At 40.9% G+C, this 19,516-nt stretch overlaps 3 protein-coding genes across 3 annotated transcripts; all 3 read left to right on the top strand.

Annotated features, from left to right (window-relative positions):
• Positions 1-700: 700 nt before the first annotated feature.
• LOC135623968 (ankyrin repeat-containing protein At5g02620-like) lies at positions 701-2,800 on the top strand. Its single transcript, XM_065127439.1, has 3 exons — positions 701-953; positions 1,426-1,952; positions 2,042-2,800. The coding sequence occupies exons 1-3, from the start codon at positions 701-703 to the stop codon at positions 2,798-2,800; spliced, it is 1,539 nt and encodes a 512-aa protein (XP_064983511.1).
• Positions 2,801-6,210: 3,410 nt separating this feature from the next.
• Positions 6,211-8,534, top strand: LOC135623967 (ankyrin repeat-containing protein At5g02620-like). Its single transcript, XM_065127438.1, has 3 exons — positions 6,211-6,789; positions 7,164-7,702; positions 7,779-8,534. The coding sequence occupies exons 1-3, from the start codon at positions 6,237-6,239 to the stop codon at positions 8,532-8,534; spliced, it is 1,848 nt and encodes a 615-aa protein (XP_064983510.1). The 5' UTR covers positions 6,211-6,236.
• A 6,899-nt stretch (positions 8,535-15,433) lies between these two features.
• LOC135622130 (uncharacterized) lies at positions 15,434-18,091 on the top strand. The gene is made up of 3 exons (XM_065123775.1): positions 15,434-16,053; positions 16,428-16,966; positions 17,043-18,091. The coding sequence occupies exons 1-3, from the start codon at positions 15,468-15,470 to the stop codon at positions 17,805-17,807; spliced, it is 1,890 nt and encodes a 629-aa protein (XP_064979847.1). The 5' UTR covers positions 15,434-15,467; the 3' UTR covers positions 17,808-18,091.
• Positions 18,092-19,516: the final 1,425 nt, after the last annotated feature.

The raw sequence follows: 19,516 nt of genomic DNA, 5'->3' as shown, positions 1-19,516 counted from the left end.
AAAACAATCATGAAGCACAATACAAAAGAGACGAATACTTTGTAGATTCCATAGTTTGTAGACTAATACTCCTCTACAGCTCAATTAATAATCTAGAGTTCTATCGTTAGATCCGATGTGAATATATATATATATATATAATGATGCAGAATATACTAGCAATATCGGATGACTAAAAGAACAAAATATGAAAACTAGTATATGCTTCCACGTATTGCTTCAATATGTATGCATCTACTCTGACAAAGTGTGCGTGGATTGAACATGTAGAAAATATTCCATTCAACCCCTCTGCTATATAAGGAACACCTCTGGTCTAGATTACCATGTGTTTTGTCATTATCTCAAGGCATGCCGGTCATGGAATCAGTTCCTGAACTGTTCACTCCAATGAGCCGCGAACTGTTGGAGGCTGCAAGGTTGGGCGATACCAACATACTCGGAACGAGCAATCCCTGACGTCCATGTGACGGCTGGACGGAACTCGACGCTTCACATCGCAGCCAAGCTCGGACACACCGATTTCTGCAATAAAACCCTCGACCTACAGCCCTCGCTCCTCCTGTTGAAGAACGCACGAGGAGACACTCCATTGCACATCGCCGCGAGGGCAGGCCATCACCAGCTAGTGAATGACCTCATCTCTACTTCCTCTGAAAGGAGAGCTCAGGGCGACGACAGAGTGCGGTCACTAGTCCAGATGGCAAACAACGTTGGTAACACCGCCTTGCACGAGGCGGTACAGAACGGCCATCAACAGGTCGTCGGTGCACTGATGGAGAAGTCTCCACGTGTGTCGGCGGTGACCAACGTCAATGGCGTGTCGCCCCTCTATATGGCGGTGGAAAGCGGGTCAACGTCGGTCGTCCGGCTTTTACTGGTGGCGGCGGACGCGTCATGCGACGGACCTAATGGGCAGACAGCTTTGCATCTAGCCGTGCTGAGGAGCTACCGTAAGTCCATCGATCACACGAACCCTGTTTGTCAAATTGTATTGTCAAATCTTACAAACATAGAACTATCTATCTGTTTCAATTAACACTCTCTTATATTGCCAGTGTTTTGGATGCTCGATCAACTTTATCTGAATTAGAACAGTAGATTGTTCCAACAGTAGTTTATTTAGTGTATAATTAATTCCGTTTATTTCAAACGAAAAGTCTGACACTACACTACTATTGAAATATTAAATCAATAGGATTTTGGTCTAGTAGTTTTAGTCATAATTCATATTATAATTGGGCTCAACGTCCTCATGCTTTAAATACACATAATTTAGCGAAGAAATAAGATAAAATCAAAAGATGCTCATAAATTCGGGGTCTAAAATATTATAAATTATCATGATTAATATAAAAATTTTAATTTATTTTTTGATCTCCACAACCAGTTCGAGAAATTTTCCAACATCTTCCAATTTCTCAGGTTCAGAAATCACAAGGATGTTGCTGCAGCAGAGGGGCAGTTTAACCCGAAAAGCCGATGCCGCCGAACGAGTACCTCTCCACTTTGCAGCCGCCCGCGGAGACCTTGAAATGGTGAGACTTCTGCTAGAAAATGATGCATCTACTGCGTATCTGCAAGACAATGGTGGCGCCACTGCAATCCACGTTGCTGCAAGCTTCGGATATGTCAACGTAATCAAACATCTCATAGAAACATGCCCCGGTTGTGTGGAGGTGATGGACGGTGAGGGCAACAACTTCTTCCACGTAGCCATCAGCAAACGAAGAGAACAAGTGGTCCGATTTGTGGCTAAATTACCTCGTCCCAGTGATCTGTTGAACGAGCCGGATTCGGCTGGGAACACTCCCTTGCATCGAGCTATTATGTCTCGAGACATGCCCATCACACAAATGTTGTCGTCCAATCCAAGCGTCAAGCTTAGTGCAACCAACAACAGCGGTCAAACCGCTCTCGATGTCGCTCTATCCAACACAAGGAAACGCCTGGTAATCCAAATGGTACGTCCTTTCAACCCCTTCACCCCTGTTCTTGGTGTCCGTCTAAATGATCTTACAGGCTCTACTTGATTTCGCAGTTCAAGGTAGTGATTGATTTGACGAATAAGGGTGCGCGATTCAGCGACCAACAGCTCCTTGAGGAAATGGTACATCCGGTAGACCAAAAGGGTACGGTTGAAAAGAAGAATCATAAAGAAAACGCTGACAGTAAACATGCAGTGCATACGGTAGACCAAAAGGGCAAAGTTGAGGAGAAGAACTATCAAGATATCGCCGATACTCTACCCGTCGTGGCAGCGCTTATTACCACCGCCACCTTCACTGCAGCATTCACCTTGTCAAGTAGTTTTAAGAGGGATCGCAGCGATTATGGCAGCATCTACATGCGTATAAGGGGGATTGCCTTCGTGGTGTTTCTGATATTTGATGCCCTGGCCATGATAACCGCCATTTGTGTTCCCTTCCTCGTCATCTATGTGCGAGTAGGAACTCCTGTTACCCAGGTCAACAGTCTTACTCTATCCGAAATATTACTGCAGGTTGCGTTCATAGGGTTCACGGTAGCATTCGCCAGTGGTGTGTGTGTGCTGCTTGCGGATCACTGGCTCATCATCCTCATCTGGCTCGTGATTCTGCTCTTTATTCCAATCCTCAAGAGAAGGATCATTCCTTTCTACCCTTACCTATGTTGGTTGACTAGAGGGAGTGAGTTCCAGATCATTTACGCTAGATTAACGATCGCCCGGCATAGGCTGATACGAATTGCCAACTATGAATTAGCAATAGACTTCATCAAGTTTCCTGGTGTGTGGGGCTTCTCCATCACAAAATTCTGAGCAGTACCCGAGCGAGGGATGATTGGTGGTCACGACCTGTCTCCCTCTGCCTCGCTGCAAACTCGAAGAGTATGTTGCTGTGGTGATCGATAGGCTCGAATGGTCTTCTTCCACAAATGGACGATCCAAATTTGAGCTCGTCAACAAGAAACAATGTTAATTTGACCATTGTCTGCGATGTGGTTAGATGTATGACAGATGCACCTGATCAACAAATAGCAACTTGTCGCATGCTTATGCCAACACTTATCTCAATAATCTCGAGACCAATTAGTTTCTGTTGAGTTTGATCACTTTCAGATTATAGAGACATCAAAAAACCGCTTTTATTCATATTGGGAATCTCTTGTCAGCATATGAATGATTTCTAATTTTTTTAAATTTTGTGTTGGGTTGGAGACCTTCAAATATTTACAATTCAAATGTCATATTTAACCATTTCGAATGCAATGCATAAGTAAGTTGTGCAACTTTAAAGGAGTCGGGAGGTTTTGTAGATGTCGTTCTTTTGAATCTCTTAATGACTACAACTCTGTGATACTATTTCGATTGTCAACTTCCTCGTTCTGGATGATCTAGGGGGAGGAGGATAGGGATAAGTGGCTCCAATTGGAGAACTTTCTATTGCTCGTCGGCGCACCGGGGAGTACCATGGTGGTCATTCCTGACTTGTTTTTTATTCTGGATATATTGGGGTCCTCCCTCCGAACGTGGCAATTCAGCGGCCTATCGGAGGACGAATGGGCAAAATTATGCATGAGACAAGCACTCATCCGGCATGATCAACACGAGCAAGCAAACGCGATATTTCAATCCTGTAAGAGAAACTATTATTTATATGATTGGTCTCTCACGGAGGCGAAAATTTTTGGCTCCGTATTCAGATATACTGAAATGAATCGATGGCAACAACAAATTTACGCGTCAATGGGAGGAAGTGATGCACAACCAGGACACGGCTTTAATTTTTCTTCATTACATGCCACCTACTATGACACGATTGGTATTGTACCGCTGGTTGATCGTACAAGATGGCAAGACCAATTACGAAGACTTCTTGCACGTCTTATCTGCCGAAGGCTTTCTGCCGCATTCAGACGTCGAAGGCACCATAATGGAAAAGCTGGAGTTCCACATCTACGATTATATGCATTTTTTATTTACTACCACAAAACATTGCTACGACTTGAGGGGGGTTTATCAAATTCAACAATACCACGACAATATCTTTATTTACGTATGTTCGTTGATTCCTATACGATCACATTTCCGATGACCTTGTTCGGTGGGATAAATCAGTTGAGAGGTTTGCTATTACAACAAGAGATGGATCTCCAACATAAATATCATATCCTACAAATTCCGGAAGGTATGTTTACCAATCTTATTCATCTACGTATATTATATTTACGAGCTATCAAAGTCCAACAGCTACCTACTTCAGTGGGCAAATTGCTTATCTTGAGATACCTCAACCTTTCCCAGTCCGAGATCCAAGCACTTCCTAAATCCTTATGCAAGCTTAAAAATTTACGAGTATCAAATCTAGCTCATTGTGAAAAGCTTCAGAAACTACCGAAGCGAATACATAATCTCAAGAACTTGCATGTTTTAAAACTTGCTTATTATACAAAACTTCATAGGCTATCTATTTCGGTCACCGACCTTATAAATCTGCAAGAGTTAGACCTGAAAGGTCATCAATGGCTTGTCGAATTGCCTGAGGGTTTGAATAACATGAAAAAGCTGACAAATCTTAATGTATATAAATATCCATTGAATCAAATGCCACATGGAATAAGTCAAATGAGTAACCTCCTGAAGTTGTCTAGACATATCGTAGTTGGTGATCTTGGAAATGCCTTCTTAAAGTTGGAATCGTTGATGAATCTAAAAAAATTATGACTACAAAACCTCGAACAAGTGTCAAATTCCATAGTTCATGTATTTGAAGTTGCATTGGAAATGGGTAAATAGAGAAAATATGATAACTTCATAATTGGTTTCGGTGCAAGTAAGCCTCCAACCCAATCTAAACTTCCCAATAAAGAATTTCCTGTATGGATAAAAGAGGGGTTTAACTATCTCCACAAGTTGAAAGAGATCAAACTAATCAATCTTAAGAGATGTAAAAAGCTACCACCATTCCGACCGAGGGCTACTCGATCTCGAGATTTGTTGAGCTAAGTGGTATGGATTTAATCAATGTTATGGATGAAGCATTTTATGGTGAAAATGAAACATTTCCGGAGTTGAAAAGACTCACATTGTTGTCTCATATGCTTGCACTAGAAAAATGGCTAAAGGTGGAGAGAAAAAAAGAATTTTTGTTCCCGAAACTCCGTCGATTGACACTGATCCAATGTCCAAAATTCAAAGCTTTAGAGGTGGATCTTGAGGTCTCAACGTTGAGTATTTGGTTAAACAATAAAATGCTGCTGACATCTGAATTCGAGGGTTGGCAGAACCTCCCAATAAAGAACTTGGAGATCGTTGGATGCCAGGAGATGAGGTGTTTGCCACAGGACATGGAACGATGTGTTAAACTCAGAAGCTTGACGATCAACGGATGCGACAATTTGGACTGTTTGCCGGAGTGGCTACAAGGATTCAAGCATCTGAAATCTTTATGTTTATATGACTGCAGTGCTCTGTCATCCATACCTGAGAAGCTTAAACGACTAATAAAAGTTGTTATTAAAGGTTGTCCAAAGCTGCGACTTTAACCGGCGTAATAGATAGAGTACGTTCTCTTACCTTGGAATATTATAGAGCAGATTGAGACAGAATTATTAATATTTCATTTAACTATTCAGAAAGCACCATCTGATTCCGGCAGCAGTTGACGCATTAAATTGTATTTGATGTGTCGAGTATGTCCTCCTGCCATTCTAACAACATAAAACCTTTCGATGAACAGCTCAAAGACGGCCAGTGGGTTCTTTATTTATTCATATATGGCTGCAACTTCAACCAGCACAGTATTGTTCTTCTACCACCGAGTAATTTATACTATGATTAGATTAGAATGAGATAGGATTTGAGTTGGTTATCCGAGTTAGATGTTCCGATTCACGATAGTTGAGTTGGTCAACTTGATTGCGAGGCCCCTAGCTAACTAGTATCTGTGGCTAACTTATGTGGTTTACTTTGAAATTTGGTCAAAATACAAGTTCAGACATGATTTTACATTGACTCTATTCAGACATGTTTTGGAGAATGGGTCAAAGATTACCAACTACCAAGTTTCAGTTTAATTCATTATCGCACTGTTTAGAGACACACTGGCATCCCCAACGAATGAGTTAGAACCATAACACACAAACGCATTCTTATCGACGGCATATCGTATTGGGTTACTTTATAATAGTTAAGAGTATCTCGACAAGGAGAGGAGGAGGCCATGGAACCACTCCCTGGCTTATTCGCTACTCCGATGAGCCATGAATTGTTGGTGGCAGCGAGGACGGGCGACATGACCGTACTCGGAGGGAACGACTCCCTCCTTCAAGTCACGGCCGAAAGGAACACCGTGCTTCACATTGCGGCCAAGCTAGGGCACACTAACTTCGCCTCCATAGCCCTCATCCGGCAGCCCTTCCTCCTCACGATCCAAAACCGACAAGGAGACACTCCGTTGCACTGCGCTGCCAGAGCCGGCCACACGCCCATGGTGGATGTCTTCATCCCTCACCCTCCCCGTCGGGGCGATCCTGAACGTCGGCTGCCCTACATGGTAAACAACGTTGGTAACACAGCCTTGCACGAGGCGGCACGGAACGGCCACGATTCCTTCGTCGAGGAACTGATGGCGAGGGCTCCGGGCGAATCAGCGGCGACCAACAACGTCAACGGCGTGTCGCCCCTCTATATGGCGGTGGAAAGCGGGTCAGCGTCGATCGTGCGGCGTTTGCTGGCGGCGACGGAGGCGTCATGCGACGGACCTAACGGGCGGACAGCTTTGCACTCAGCCGTGCTCAGGAGCTCCCGTAAGTCATCGATCACACGAACCCTCCGTGTCAAATTGTCCTGTTAAATCTTATAGACATAGAACTATCCATCTGTTTCAATTAAGACTGACTCTCTCTTATGAATTAGAACAGTAGATTGTTCCAATAGTAGTTTCCTTAGTGTATAATTAATTTCGTTTATTTCGAACGAAAGGTTTGACAATATATTTTTTATATGGGTTTCTTGAAATATTAAATTAATAAGATTTTGATTTAAGAGTCTTAGTCATACGTAATTCAGAAAGGAAATAAGATGGAATCTTCTAAAAGATTATAAATACTCATGTTTAATATAAGCTTTTAGTTTATTGGTTTGATCCCGCAACCTTTTCCAACGTCTTCCGATTTATCAGCTGTGGAAATCACAAGGATGTTGCTGCAGCAGAGGGGCAGTTTAACCCGAAAGGCCGATGCCGCCGGACTCGTACCTCTCCACTTTGCAGCCGCCCGCGGAGACCTCGAAATGGTGAGACTTCTGCTACAAAATGATCCATCTACCGCGTATTTGCGAGACAATGGTGGCGCCTCTGCAATCCATCTCGCTGCAAGATTCGGGCATGTGAACGTGATCAAACATCTCATCGAAACATGCCACGGTTGTACGGAGGTGAGGGACGGGGAGGGCGGCAACTTCTTCCACGTAGCCATCAGCAAACGAAGAGAACAAGTGGTCCGATTTGTGGCTACATCACCTCGTCTCACTGATCTAATGAACGAGCCGGATTCGGATGGGAACACTCCTCTGCATCGAGCTATAATATCTCGAGGCATGCCCATCATACAAATATTGTCGTCCAGTCCAAGCGTCAAGCTTAGTGCAACCAACAACCGCGGCCAAACCGCTCTTGATGTCGCTCTATCCATCGCAAGGAACCGCCTGGAAATCAAAATGGTACGTACTTTCAACCCTTCACCCCTGTTCTTGGTGTCCGTCTAAATGATCCAACAGGTTCTACTTGTTTTTGCAGTTCAAGGTAGTGATTGATTTGACGAATAAGGGTGCGCGATTCAGTGACCCGCAGCTCCTTGATGATATGGTACATCCGGTAGACCAAAAGGGCACGGTTGAAAAGAAGAATAAAAAAGAAATAGCCGACAGTAAGCGTACGGTAGACCAAAAGAGCAAAGTCGAAGAGAAGAACTATAAAGAGATCGCCGATAGTCTACCCGTCGTGGCAGCGCTTATTACCACCGTCACCTTCACTGCAGCATTCACCTTATCAGGGAGTTTTGAGAGGGATCGCAGCGATGATGAGAGCATCTACAGGCTTATAAGGGGGATTGCCTTTGTGGTGTTTCTGATATCTGATGCCCTGGCCATGATATCCTCCATTTGTGTTCCCTTCCTCGTCATCTATGTGCGGGTAGGAACTCCTGTTACCCAGGTCTACAGTCTTACTCTATCCGAAATACTACTGCAGGTCGCGTTCATAGGGTTCAAGGCAGCATTCGCCAGTGGTGTGTGTGTGCTGATTGCGGATGACTACATGTGGCTCACCCCCCTCATCTGCCTAGTGATTCTGCTCTCTGCTACGGCCCTCAAGAGAAGGATCCTTCCTTACTACCCTTACCTATGTTGGTTGACTAGAGGGAGTGAGTTCCAGATCATTTACGCTAGATTAATGATCGCCCGGTATAGGCTGATACGAATTGCCAACTATGAATTAGCAGTGGACTTAATCAAGTTTCCTGGTGTGTGGGGCTTCTCCATCACAAAATCCTGAGCAGTACCCGAGCGAGGGATGATTGGTGGTCATGACCTGTATCCCTCTGCCTCGCTGCAAACTCGAAGAGTATGTTGCTGTGGTGATCGATAGGCTCGAATGGTCTTCTTCCACAAATGGACGATCCAAATTTGAGCTCGTCAACAAGTAACAATGTTAATTTGACCATTGTCTGCGATGTGGTTAGATGTATGGCAGATGCACCTGATCAACAAATAGCAACTTGTCTCATGCTTATGCCAACACTTATCTCAATAATCTCGAGACCAATTAGTTTCTGTTGAGTTTGATCACTTTCAGATTATAGAGATATCAAAAAACCGCTTTTATTCATATTGGGAATCTCTTGTCAGCATATGAAATGATTTCTAATTTTTTTTAATTTTGTGATGGGTTGGAGACCTTCAAATATTTACAATTCAAATGTCATATTTAACCATTTCGAATGTAATACGTAAGTAAGTTGTACAACTTTAAAGGAGTAGGGAGGTTTTGTAGATGTCGTTCTTTTGAATCTCTTAATGACTACAACTCTGTGATAGTGTTTCCCATCTTCTCTATTCCCTGCGACATTTAAGCCAATGGACATCTATAGACTTGACGAATCATTGGCATCCTTCAAGATCTAACTCTTAAAAATTCACAAGACTTTGCAATCGATAGGGGAGCATCTAAAGAATAAAGTGCTCGTATTCCCTGTGACATTTAAGCCAATGGACATCTATAGACTCGACGAATCATTGACATCCTTCAAGATCTAACTCTTACGAATCATTGACATCCTTCAAGATCCTGATAAGAGAGCATCTAAAGAATAAAGTGCTCTTATAAATTCACAAGATCTAACTCTTATAAATTCACAAGACTTCATCATGTAAGACTTTATATTTGTGATAGTGATGGAACGGTGGCTCCAGAAAAAAAAAAAAATGCTCTATTCAAAATTTTTTTGTTTGTCGGACTCCATCTATTGTCATCATAGAATACAAGTAAGTGCCTGCCCCCTTCAAATAATTTTCTGGTTTACGGATCAAGAAGCTCCATATTCAAGTGGGGTCCGAATTTTGATGCACAAACTTAACCCTTTATTCATAATGAGATGCACGATATCGATGTATATATGCTATCGTTTGAGGAAGCTAAAGTATCTCTCGTTCGTCTATGGAGCAAAATCGAACAACTAATTGACTAGCGAATGCCGCTAAAGTTAGTGGCTATGGAAATTTTTGGGTCGAGGGGTTTTCTTAATGTTTTGATTTGGAAATTATATATGTTTTTAATATTAATTATACATGTTTTGCTTTAGAAAGTCAAAAACAAAAAACAGATTGTTAATGTTATCGAAGAACTTTGGCCTGAAAATAACACATCTCGAGACATGGGCTTGTTTTAAGAGCTTACGGCTCTTGGTATTGTTATTTCCAACTCTAAACGTGGATAAGAGATCCTGATAAGGAATGCCACTCTTCCGTTGCTGATCACTAAATTAATTGCATTTTCATATTTCTCAAAGGGTGCACCCTAATTTTCTCACACTAATTTAATATAAGTAAAAAAATTTGAAGGAAGGAAAATGTAATATTTTCAACTTTTTTTTTCTTCATTCTTGCATCATAATCTCTTTCTCAAAATGTTAGTCAAATTTAAATATTTTCTTTTCATTACAAGCATGTCACGTTCTATCAACAACAAACACATAAGGTCTTTAACTACAAATCTCTTCTTAACAATATCTTCTCATCAAATATCTCAAAAAAAAAAAGACAGGTTTTAGATTCGTTAATGAAATTAATTGATTGATTTCAAATTCTAGAACCGAACTAAAATTTCTGCTAGTCTATACAAAACCACGTTTATGGAAGTATCGAATATATTCAAGATAAGTGTATAAACCAAAGATTGAGGGTCTACAGCTAAAATTTTGGATCAAGCATCTAATTTATTTCATCACTTATATGTTATTAGCATAGAATTTAGTTGTACATTTGTCATAATTTGTCTCGGTCGATATCATACTTGTTCAACCTTGAAGGTGCCAAACCCATCTGATCTGGATGAGGTTGAATCCTATCAATTTCGAAGAGGCTGAATCCTACTGACTCTGATGGGGCAAACTTTATAGAACTATATTAGAGGCATTCTCAATAAATACTTTTTTGATGCTTAAGTTTATTTTGGGCTTGAAGGATTCAACCAATAACTAAAATAATATTGGAAAAAGTTTCATAGAACATACTTGAGAAACTCCTTTATAATAGATTTTTTAGACCATTATAATCATGATCGATACATAAAGGGTGGTTGCTGAGGTGTCAATCATGTGTCAACCGATCATGTCATGGAATGATGCAAACAAGGTATTCATCACTTGTCCATGATGATTTTCAATTCTTGTTTTATGTTGTTTTCTTCATATTTTCGATGTTTTCTTTAGGGCAGCTTGTACGAGGCAGAAAACACTATAGTCAACCCCATTTTTGTATATTATCAGTGTTTTTATTTTATGTTTTTATCATGTAAAACTTAAAAATATTTTTGGTTGTGCGGCACCAAAGGGGAAAATGACCTAAAACTATACTGTTCTCACTAGGAGTTGATTTTTGGTTGATGGCTTAGTGATATGAAATGTCAGTTGTCTCATTACTTTAGAACCCCTCCTCCTCCCCTCCCCCCCGCCATGGGGAGGATGGGGCTTTGAGTAGGTGTCTATGGGGTGATGCAACATCTTTAGTATATCCACTTTCTGTTCGACAAAAATGCTAGGTAAATATTAGACCTACATCTACCTTCGGAACCTCCTTTGTGTACACTCGTTCAACCTATTTTTGAGATCCTTTCGAGTCTAATAAAGACCAATTGCTTTGTGTTACTTTGAATGTTGATTATCTTGCCCTTTTTGTATGCAACAATGGTAAATTACCCTTATATTCACCTTTTTAACATTTTTTTCGTTATACAGGTTCTTTATAGACGGCACGAGGTTAAGGTCTAGGTTAATCCTTTTGGACTCATATCATTTGAATATCACATGCCTTAAGCAATTATAGCTAAGGACATAATAGATTGGTTTTAGAGTGGATAAAGCAATTATTGAATTGTCATAACAAGATAGTATGACAAAACCAACACTACTATATATAATGGGCAACAATAATATATAACCATTTTCAAGAAATGAATGGGCACTCACATGGAAACTAGTAAAGCGACTCAAGTGGATGTACACATAGAAAACTGTAATATATTGAATTAAACACAAAAATGATTTTTTATACCAAGGTTAAAATCAAATACTTAGATCTAGTTTAACAATGCATACCTTTTGATGTTATCTGAAAAAAAAATCTTTGTTTGATCTGCAATCTGAAAGAGGAACTAGATCCTTCTCATATCTTCCTATTCTTTCACAAGACCACGTTTAGGAAGAAGAGTTGGGGGGAAGACTGAAATCCCTCAACTATAATCTCCGTGAGATATTATGGACTTTTTTTTCTTACCGGTCAAAATATTTTATCAGAATTTAATTAGTTATATTATATATATATCTTATCCGGTCCCAAACTTTGAATCTCTGGATCCCATGTGGATCATGAGAGAATTCACGAGTTCAATAACCGGGGAGCCATGCGATGACATCGGGCTATTCTACGATGGAATCTATGGAAGCAAATACTTCCTCGTTCTGGATGATCTTCCATCTATGGAAGCAAATACTTCCTCGTTCTGGATGATCTTGATCTTCCATCTATGGAAGCAAATACTTCCTCGTTCTGGATGATCTAGGGGAGGAGGATAGGGATAAGTGGCTCCAATTGGAGAACTTTCTATTGCTCATCGGCGCACCGGGGAGTACCATGGTGGTCATTCCTGACTTGTTTTTTATTCTGGATATATTGGGGTCCTCCGTCCGAACGTGGCAATTCAGCGGCCTATCGGAGGATGAGTGAGTAAAATTATGCATGAGACAAGCACTCATCCGGCATGATCAACACGAGCAAGCAAACGCGATATTTCAATCCTGTAAGAGAAACTATTATTTATATGATTGGTCTCTCACGGAGGCGAAAATTTTTGGCTCCGTATTCAGATATACTGAAATGAATCGATGGCAACAACAAATTTACGCGTCAATGGGAGAAAGTGATGCACAACCAGGACACGGCTTTAATTTTTCTTCATTTCATGCCACATACGATGACACGATTAGTCTTGTACCGCTGGTTGATTGTACAAGATGACAAGACCAATTATGAAGACCTCTTGCACGTCTTAGCTGTTGAAGGCTTTCTGCCGTATTCAGACGTCGAAGGCACCATTAAAGGCAAATCTGGAGTTCCACGTCTATGATGATATGTATTTTTTATTTACTACCACAAAACATTGCTATGACTTTGAGGGGAGTTTTATCAAATTCAACAATACCATGACAATATCTTTATTTACGTATGTTCATCGATTCCAATACGATCACATTTCCGATGACCTTATTCGACGGGATAAATCAGTTGAGAGGTTTGCTATTACAACAAGAGATGGATCTTTAATATAAATATCATATCCTACAAATTCCGAAAGGTATGTTTACCAATCTTATACATCTACGTATATTATATTTACGAGTCATCAAAGTCGAACAGCTACCTAATTCGGTGGACAAGTTGCTTATCTTGAGATACCTCAATCTTTCCCGGTCCGAGATCCAAGCACTTCCTAAATTCTTATGCAAGCTCAGAAATTTATGAGTATTAAATCTAGCTTATTATGAAAAGCTTTAGAAACTACCGAAGCGAATAAATAATCTTGAGAACTTACATGTTTTAAAACTGCTTATTGTACAAAACTTGCTTATTTCGGTCACCAACCTTATAAATCTGCAAGAGTTAGACCTAAAAGGTTATCAATGACTTATCGAATTGCCTGAGGGTTTGCATAATATGAAAAAGCTGACAAATCTTATTGTATATAGATGTCCATTGAATCAAATATCATATGGAATAAGTCAGATGAGTAACCTCCTAAAGTTGTCTTGACATATCGTAGTTGATGATCTTGGAAATGCCTTCTCAAATTTGGAATCGTTGATGAATCTAAATGAATTATAGTTATAAAACCTCGAACAAGTGTCAAATTCAGAAGATACTTTGACTTATTTAAAGTTGTATGATATACTTCCGTAACTCATGTATTTGAAGTTACATTAGAAATGAGTAAATAGGGAAAATATGATAACTTCAGAATTGGTTTCGCTACAATTACTTGAAAGGCCTCCAACCCAATCCAAACTCGAAAAAATTAGAGATCATTTTATATGTTGGTGAAGAATTCCTGTATAGATAAAAGAGGGGTTTAATTATCTCCACAAGTTGAAAGAGAACAAACTAATCAATCTTAAGAGATGTAAAAAGTTACCATCACTCGAAGGACTACTCGATCTTGAGATTGTTGAGATAAGTGGTATGGATTTAATCAATGTTGTGGACGAAGCATTTTATGGTAATAATGGGATATTTCCGGAGTTGAAAAGACTCATATTGTCTCATATGCTTGCACTAGAAAAATGGCTAAAGGTGGAGAGAAAAAAAGAATTTTTGTTCCCGAAACTTCGTCGACTTTATTAAAGGTTGTCCAAAGCTGCGACTTTAACCAGCGAAGTAGAACACGTTCTCTTACCTTGGAATATTTTATACTACGATTAGAGCAGATTGAGACAGAATTATTAATATTTCATTTAACTATTCAGAAAGCACCATCTGATTCCGGCAGCAGTTGACGCATCAAATTGTATTTGATGTGTCGAGTATGTCCTGCCATTCTAACAACATAAAACCTTTCGATGAACAGCTCAAAGACGGCCAGTGGATTCTTTATTTATATATGGCTGCAACTTCAACCAGCACAGTATTGTTCTTCTACCACTGAGTAATTTTTACTTTGATTATATTAGAATGAGATTGAGATATGATTTGAGTTGGTTATCCGAGTTAGATGTTCCGATTCACGATAGTTGAGTTGGTCAACTTGATTGCGAGGCTCCTAGCTAGCTAGTATCTGTGGCTAACTTATGTGGTTTACTTTGAAATTTGGTCAAATGCATTCATTTATATTGACGTGACTTCTTTTATCATGCAAGTCTTTTTTTTTTTTTTCTTCTCATCTAATATGTTGGTTTCATCTACCAATGCCGAAAAGAAAGCGAACAAAGATGAAATTGGGGCTCGAGCGAGATCTATTAGGCCACCGGCCGTAGGGATTATTTCAAAGGAGTAGAAGGAGAAGAATTAATTGAACTAAAAAACGAAGAATAACTAAAGAGCGTAGTTAATATGGTCGCATCACAGATTAGAAGAGTAGAGGGAGGAATTGATGGGACAATCAAGATGTACTTCGATTTGGGCAATCTTAGCAATGTGTGCTAACGTAACATCAAGAGACTACATTTGCTTGTCTGTATATAGAAAAGCATGGTTATAAGTATCATCTTTCACAAAACAGTAGTGTGGTTTGTGTGAGAGGAGAAGGCAGGTATTGTGGCACTGTCATAAGAAATCAGAAATCAGAAACTCCCACTGGAACGGGATGTATGTGCTGCTGTTCTATTCTATTCTATGCAGATGATGGACGATCGATGGGGACTTCCCATCCAAACCATCTCATGGCTTGATCATGTGTTGGCTACTGTCATCCACAATAAGAAAGACTTGGGAGTCGGCTGGTTTTACATTGACTCTGTTCAGACATGTTTTGGAGAATGGGTCAAAGATTACCAACTACCAAGTTTCAGTTTAATTCATTATCGCACTGTTTAGAGACACACTGACATCAACATCGAATGAGTTAGAACCATAACACACAAACGCATTCTTATCGACGGCATATCGTCTTGGGTTACTTTATAATAGTTAAAGACTATCTCGACAAGGAGAGGAGGAGGCCATGGAACCACTCCCTGGCTTATTCGCTACTCCGATGAGCCATGAATTGTTGGTGGCAGCGAGGACGGGCGACATGAGCGTACTCGGAGGGAACGACTCCCTCCTTCAAGTCACGGCCGAAAGGAACACCGTGCTTCACATTGCAGCCAAGCTAGGACACACTAACTTCGCCACCGGAGTCCTCATCCGGCAGCCCTTCCTCCTCATGATCCAAAACGGACAAGGAGACCCTCCGTTGCACTGCGCTGCCAGAGCCGGCCACACGCCCATGGTGGATGTCTTCATCCCTCACCCTCCCCGTCGGGGCGATCCTGAACGTCGGCTGCCCTACATGGGAAACAACGTTGGTAACACAGCCTTGCACGAGGCGGCACTGAACGGCCACGATTCCTTCGTCGAGGAACTGATGGCGAAAGCTCCGGGCGTATCGGCGGTGACCAACAACGTCAACGGCGTGTCGCCCCTCTATATGGCGGTGGAAAGCGGGTCAGCGTCGATCGTGCGGCGTTTGCTGGCGGCGACGGAGGCGTCATGCGACGGACCCAATGGGCGGACGGCTTTGCACTCAGCCGTGCTCAGGAGCCACCGTAAGTCGATCGATCACACGAACCCTCTGTGTCAAATTGTACTGTTAAATCTTATAGACATTGAACTATCCATCTGTTTCAATTAAGGCTGACTCTCTCTTATGAGTTAGAACAGTAGATTGTTCCAATAGTAGTTTCCTTAGTGTATAATTAATTTCGTTTATTTCAAACGAAAGGTTTGACAATATATTTTTTATATGGGTTTCTTGAAATATTAAATTAATAAGATTTTGATTTAAGAGTCTTAGTCATACGTAATTCAGAAAAGAAATAAGATGGAATCTTCTAAAAGATTATAAATACTCATGTTTAATATAAGCTTTTAGTTTATTGGTGGATCCCACAACCTTTTCCGACGGCTTCCGATTTATCAGCTGTGGAAATCACAAGGATGTTGCTGCAGCCGAGGGGCAGTTTAACCCGAAAGGCCGATGCCGCCGGACTCGTACCTCTCCACTTTGCAGCCGCCCGCGGAGACCTTGAAACGGTGAGACTTCTGCTACAAAATGATCCATCTACCGCGTATTTGCGAGACAATGGTGGCGCCTCTGCAATCCATCTCGCTGCAAGCTTCGGGCATGTGAACGTGATCAAACATCTCATCGAAACATGCTCCGGTTGTACGGAGGTGAGGGACGGGGAGGGCAGCAACTTCTTCCACGTAGCCATCAGCAAACGAAGAGAACAAGTGGTCCGATTTGTGGCTACATCACCTCGTCTCACTGATCTCTTGAACGAGCCGGATTCGGATGGGAACACTCCCCTGCATCGAGCTATAATATCTCGAGACATGCCCATCATACAAATGTTGTCGTCCAGTCCAAGCGTCAAGCTTAGTGCAACCAACAACCGCGGTCAAACCGCTCTTGATGTCGCTCTATCCAACACAAGGAACCGCCTGGTAATCAAAATGGTACGTACTTTCAACCCTTCACCCCTGTTCTTGGTGTCCGTCTAAATGATCCAACAGGTTCTACTTGTTTTTGCAGTTCAAGGTAGTGATTAATTTGACGAATAAGGGTGCGCGATTCAGTGACCCGCAGCTCCTTCAGGACATGGTCCATCCGGTAGACCAAAAGGGCACGGTTGAAAAGAAGAATCATAAAGAAATAGCCGACAGTAAGCATACAGTGCATACGGTAGACCAAAAGAGCAAAGTCGAAGAGAAGAACTATAAAGAGATCGCCGATAGTCTACCCGTCGTGGCAGCGCTTATTACCACCGTCACCTTCACTGCAGCATTCACCTTATCAGGGAGTTTTGAGAGGGATCGCAGCGATGATGAGAGCATCTACAGGCGTATAAGGGGGATTGCCTTTGTGGTGTTTCTGATATCTGATGCCCTGGCCATGATATCCTCCATTTGTGTTCCATTCCTCGTCATCTATGTGCGGGTAGGAACTCCTGTTACCCAGGTCTACAGTCTTACTCTATCCGAAATACTAGTGCAGGTCGCGTTCATAGGGTTCAAGGCAGCATTCGCCAGTGGTGTGTGTGTGCTGATTGCGGATCACTACATGTGGCTCACCATCCTCATCTGCCTCGTGATTCTGCTCTCTGCTATGGCCCTCAAGAGAAAGATCCTTCCTTTCTACCCTTACCTATGTTGGCTGACCAGAGGGAGTGAGTTCCAGATCATTTACATTAGCTTAATGATCGCCCGGCATAAGCTGATACGAATTGCCAACTATGAATTAGCAATAGACTTCATCAAGTTTCCTGGTGTGTGGGGCTTCTCCATCACAAAATTCTGAGCAGTACCCGAGGGAGGGATGATTGGTGGTCATGACCTGTATCCCTCTGCCTCGCCGCAAACTTGAAGAATATGTTGCTGTGGTGATAGATAGGCTCGAATGGTCTTCTTCCACAGATGGACGATCCAAATTTGAACTCGTCAACAAGTAACAATGTTAATTTGACAATTATCCGCAATGTGCTTATATGTATGACAGATGCACCTCATCAATAAGTAGCAACTTGTCGCATGATTATGCCAACAGTTATCTCAATAATATCGAGACCAATTAGTTTCTGTTGAGTTTGATCACTTTCAGATTATAGAGACATCAAAAAACCGCTTTTATTCATATTGGGAATCTCTTGTCAGCATATGAATGATTTCTAATTTTTTTTAATTTTGTGTTGGGTTGGAGACCTTCAAATATTTACAATTCAAATGTCATATTTAACCATTTCGAATGCAATGCATAAGTAAGTTGTGCAACTTTAAAGGAGTCGGGAGGTTTTGTAGATGTCGTTCTTTTGAATCTCTTAATGACTACAACTCTATGATAGTGTTTCGACTGTCAACTAAGACAATGTTAGGAGGTTACCCATCTTCTCTATTCCCTGCGACATTTAAGCCAATGAACATCTATAGACTTGATGAATCATTGACGATCTAACTCTTATAAATCCACAAGACTTTGCAATCCATAGGAGAGCATCTAAAGAATAAAGTGCTCTTATAAATTCACAAGATCTAACTCTTATAAATTCACAATGACTTCATCATGTAAAACTTCATAATTGTGATAGTGATGGAACGGTGGCTCTAGGGAGAATGGGCTTTGAGTAGGTGTCTATGGAGTAATGCAACAAAAATGCTAGGTAAATATTAGGCCTACATCTACCTTCGGAACCTCCTTTGTGTTCATTCTCAGTCTATTTTTGAGACCCTTTCATGTCTAATAAAAGCCAATTGCTTTGTGTTACTTTGAATGTTGATTATCTTATCCTTTTTGTATATAACAATGGTAAATTACACCTATATTCATCTTTTTAATATTTTTTTCGTTATACAGGTTCTTTATAGATTACACGAGGTTAAGGTCTAGGTTAACCCTTTTGGACTCATATCATTTGGATACCATACGCCTTAAGCAATTCTAGCTAAGGACATAATAGAATGGTATTAGAGTGGATAAAGCAAATATTGAATTACTATAGCAAGATAGTATGACAAAACCAACACTACTATATATAATGGGCAACAATAATATGTGATCGTTTTGAAGAAATGAATGGGCACTCACATAGAAACTAGCAAAGCCACTCAAGTGGATGTAAGCATAAAAAACTATAATATGCTGAATTAAATAATCTTTTATGTCAGGATTTAAATCAAATACTTGGATCAAGTTTAATGATATGTACTTTTTTAATGTCATTTGAAAAGAGATCACTGTTTCATCTGCAAGGCACCGTCCTTAATCAAAGATCGCTGTCAATCTGCAAGAGAAACTAGATCCTTCTTCTCTCTTCTTATTCTTTCACAGAACCATTAATGGTTTAGGAGAAAAGTTAGGGGAAAGACTGTAATCCCTCAACTATAACCTTTGTGAGATGTTCTCTCTTTAGTCTCTAGAGATCCAGTCTACTTATAGACGAGAGCAGAGGGTCTAGGATAAGTGGGACACATGTCCCTCTCCTATTTATATAGATTAAGAAGAAGAATTTCCTC

This window comes from Musa acuminata, chromosome BXJ2-9, assembly GCF_036884655.1.
Source record: "Musa acuminata AAA Group cultivar baxijiao chromosome BXJ2-9, Cavendish_Baxijiao_AAA, whole genome shotgun sequence".
NCBI lineage: Eukaryota > Viridiplantae > Streptophyta > Magnoliopsida > Zingiberales > Musaceae > Musa > Musa acuminata.
This window is presented reverse-complemented; position numbering and strand designations above follow the sequence as displayed.

Excerpts from the sequence above, each read along its gene's own strand:
- LOC135623967 (XM_065127438.1), top strand. The coding sequence starts at position 6,237 with ATGAGCCATGAATTGTTGGTGGCAGCGAGGACGGGCGACATGACCGTA. Across the intron at positions 6,790-7,163 it reads AGCCGTGCTCAGGAGCTCCC|CTGTGGAAATCACAAGGATG; the intron begins GTAAGTCATCGA and ends CCGATTTATCAG. Across the intron at positions 7,703-7,778 it reads ACCGCCTGGAAATCAAAATG|TTCAAGGTAGTGATTGATTT; the intron begins GTACGTACTTTC and ends TTGTTTTTGCAG.
- LOC135622130 (XM_065123775.1), top strand. The coding sequence starts at position 15,468 with ATGGAACCACTCCCTGGCTTATTCGCTACTCCGATGAGCCATGAATTG. Across the intron at positions 16,054-16,427 it reads AGCCGTGCTCAGGAGCCACC|CTGTGGAAATCACAAGGATG; the intron begins GTAAGTCGATCG and ends CCGATTTATCAG. Across the intron at positions 16,967-17,042 it reads ACCGCCTGGTAATCAAAATG|TTCAAGGTAGTGATTAATTT; the intron begins GTACGTACTTTC and ends TTGTTTTTGCAG.
- LOC135623968 (XM_065127439.1), top strand. The coding sequence starts at position 701 with ATGGCAAACAACGTTGGTAACACCGCCTTGCACGAGGCGGTACAGAAC. Across the intron at positions 954-1,425 it reads AGCCGTGCTGAGGAGCTACC|GTTCAGAAATCACAAGGATG; the intron begins GTAAGTCCATCG and ends CCAATTTCTCAG. Across the intron at positions 1,953-2,041 it reads CCAACACAAGGAAACGCCTG|TTCAAGGTAGTGATTGATTT; the intron begins GTAATCCAAATG and ends TTGATTTCGCAG.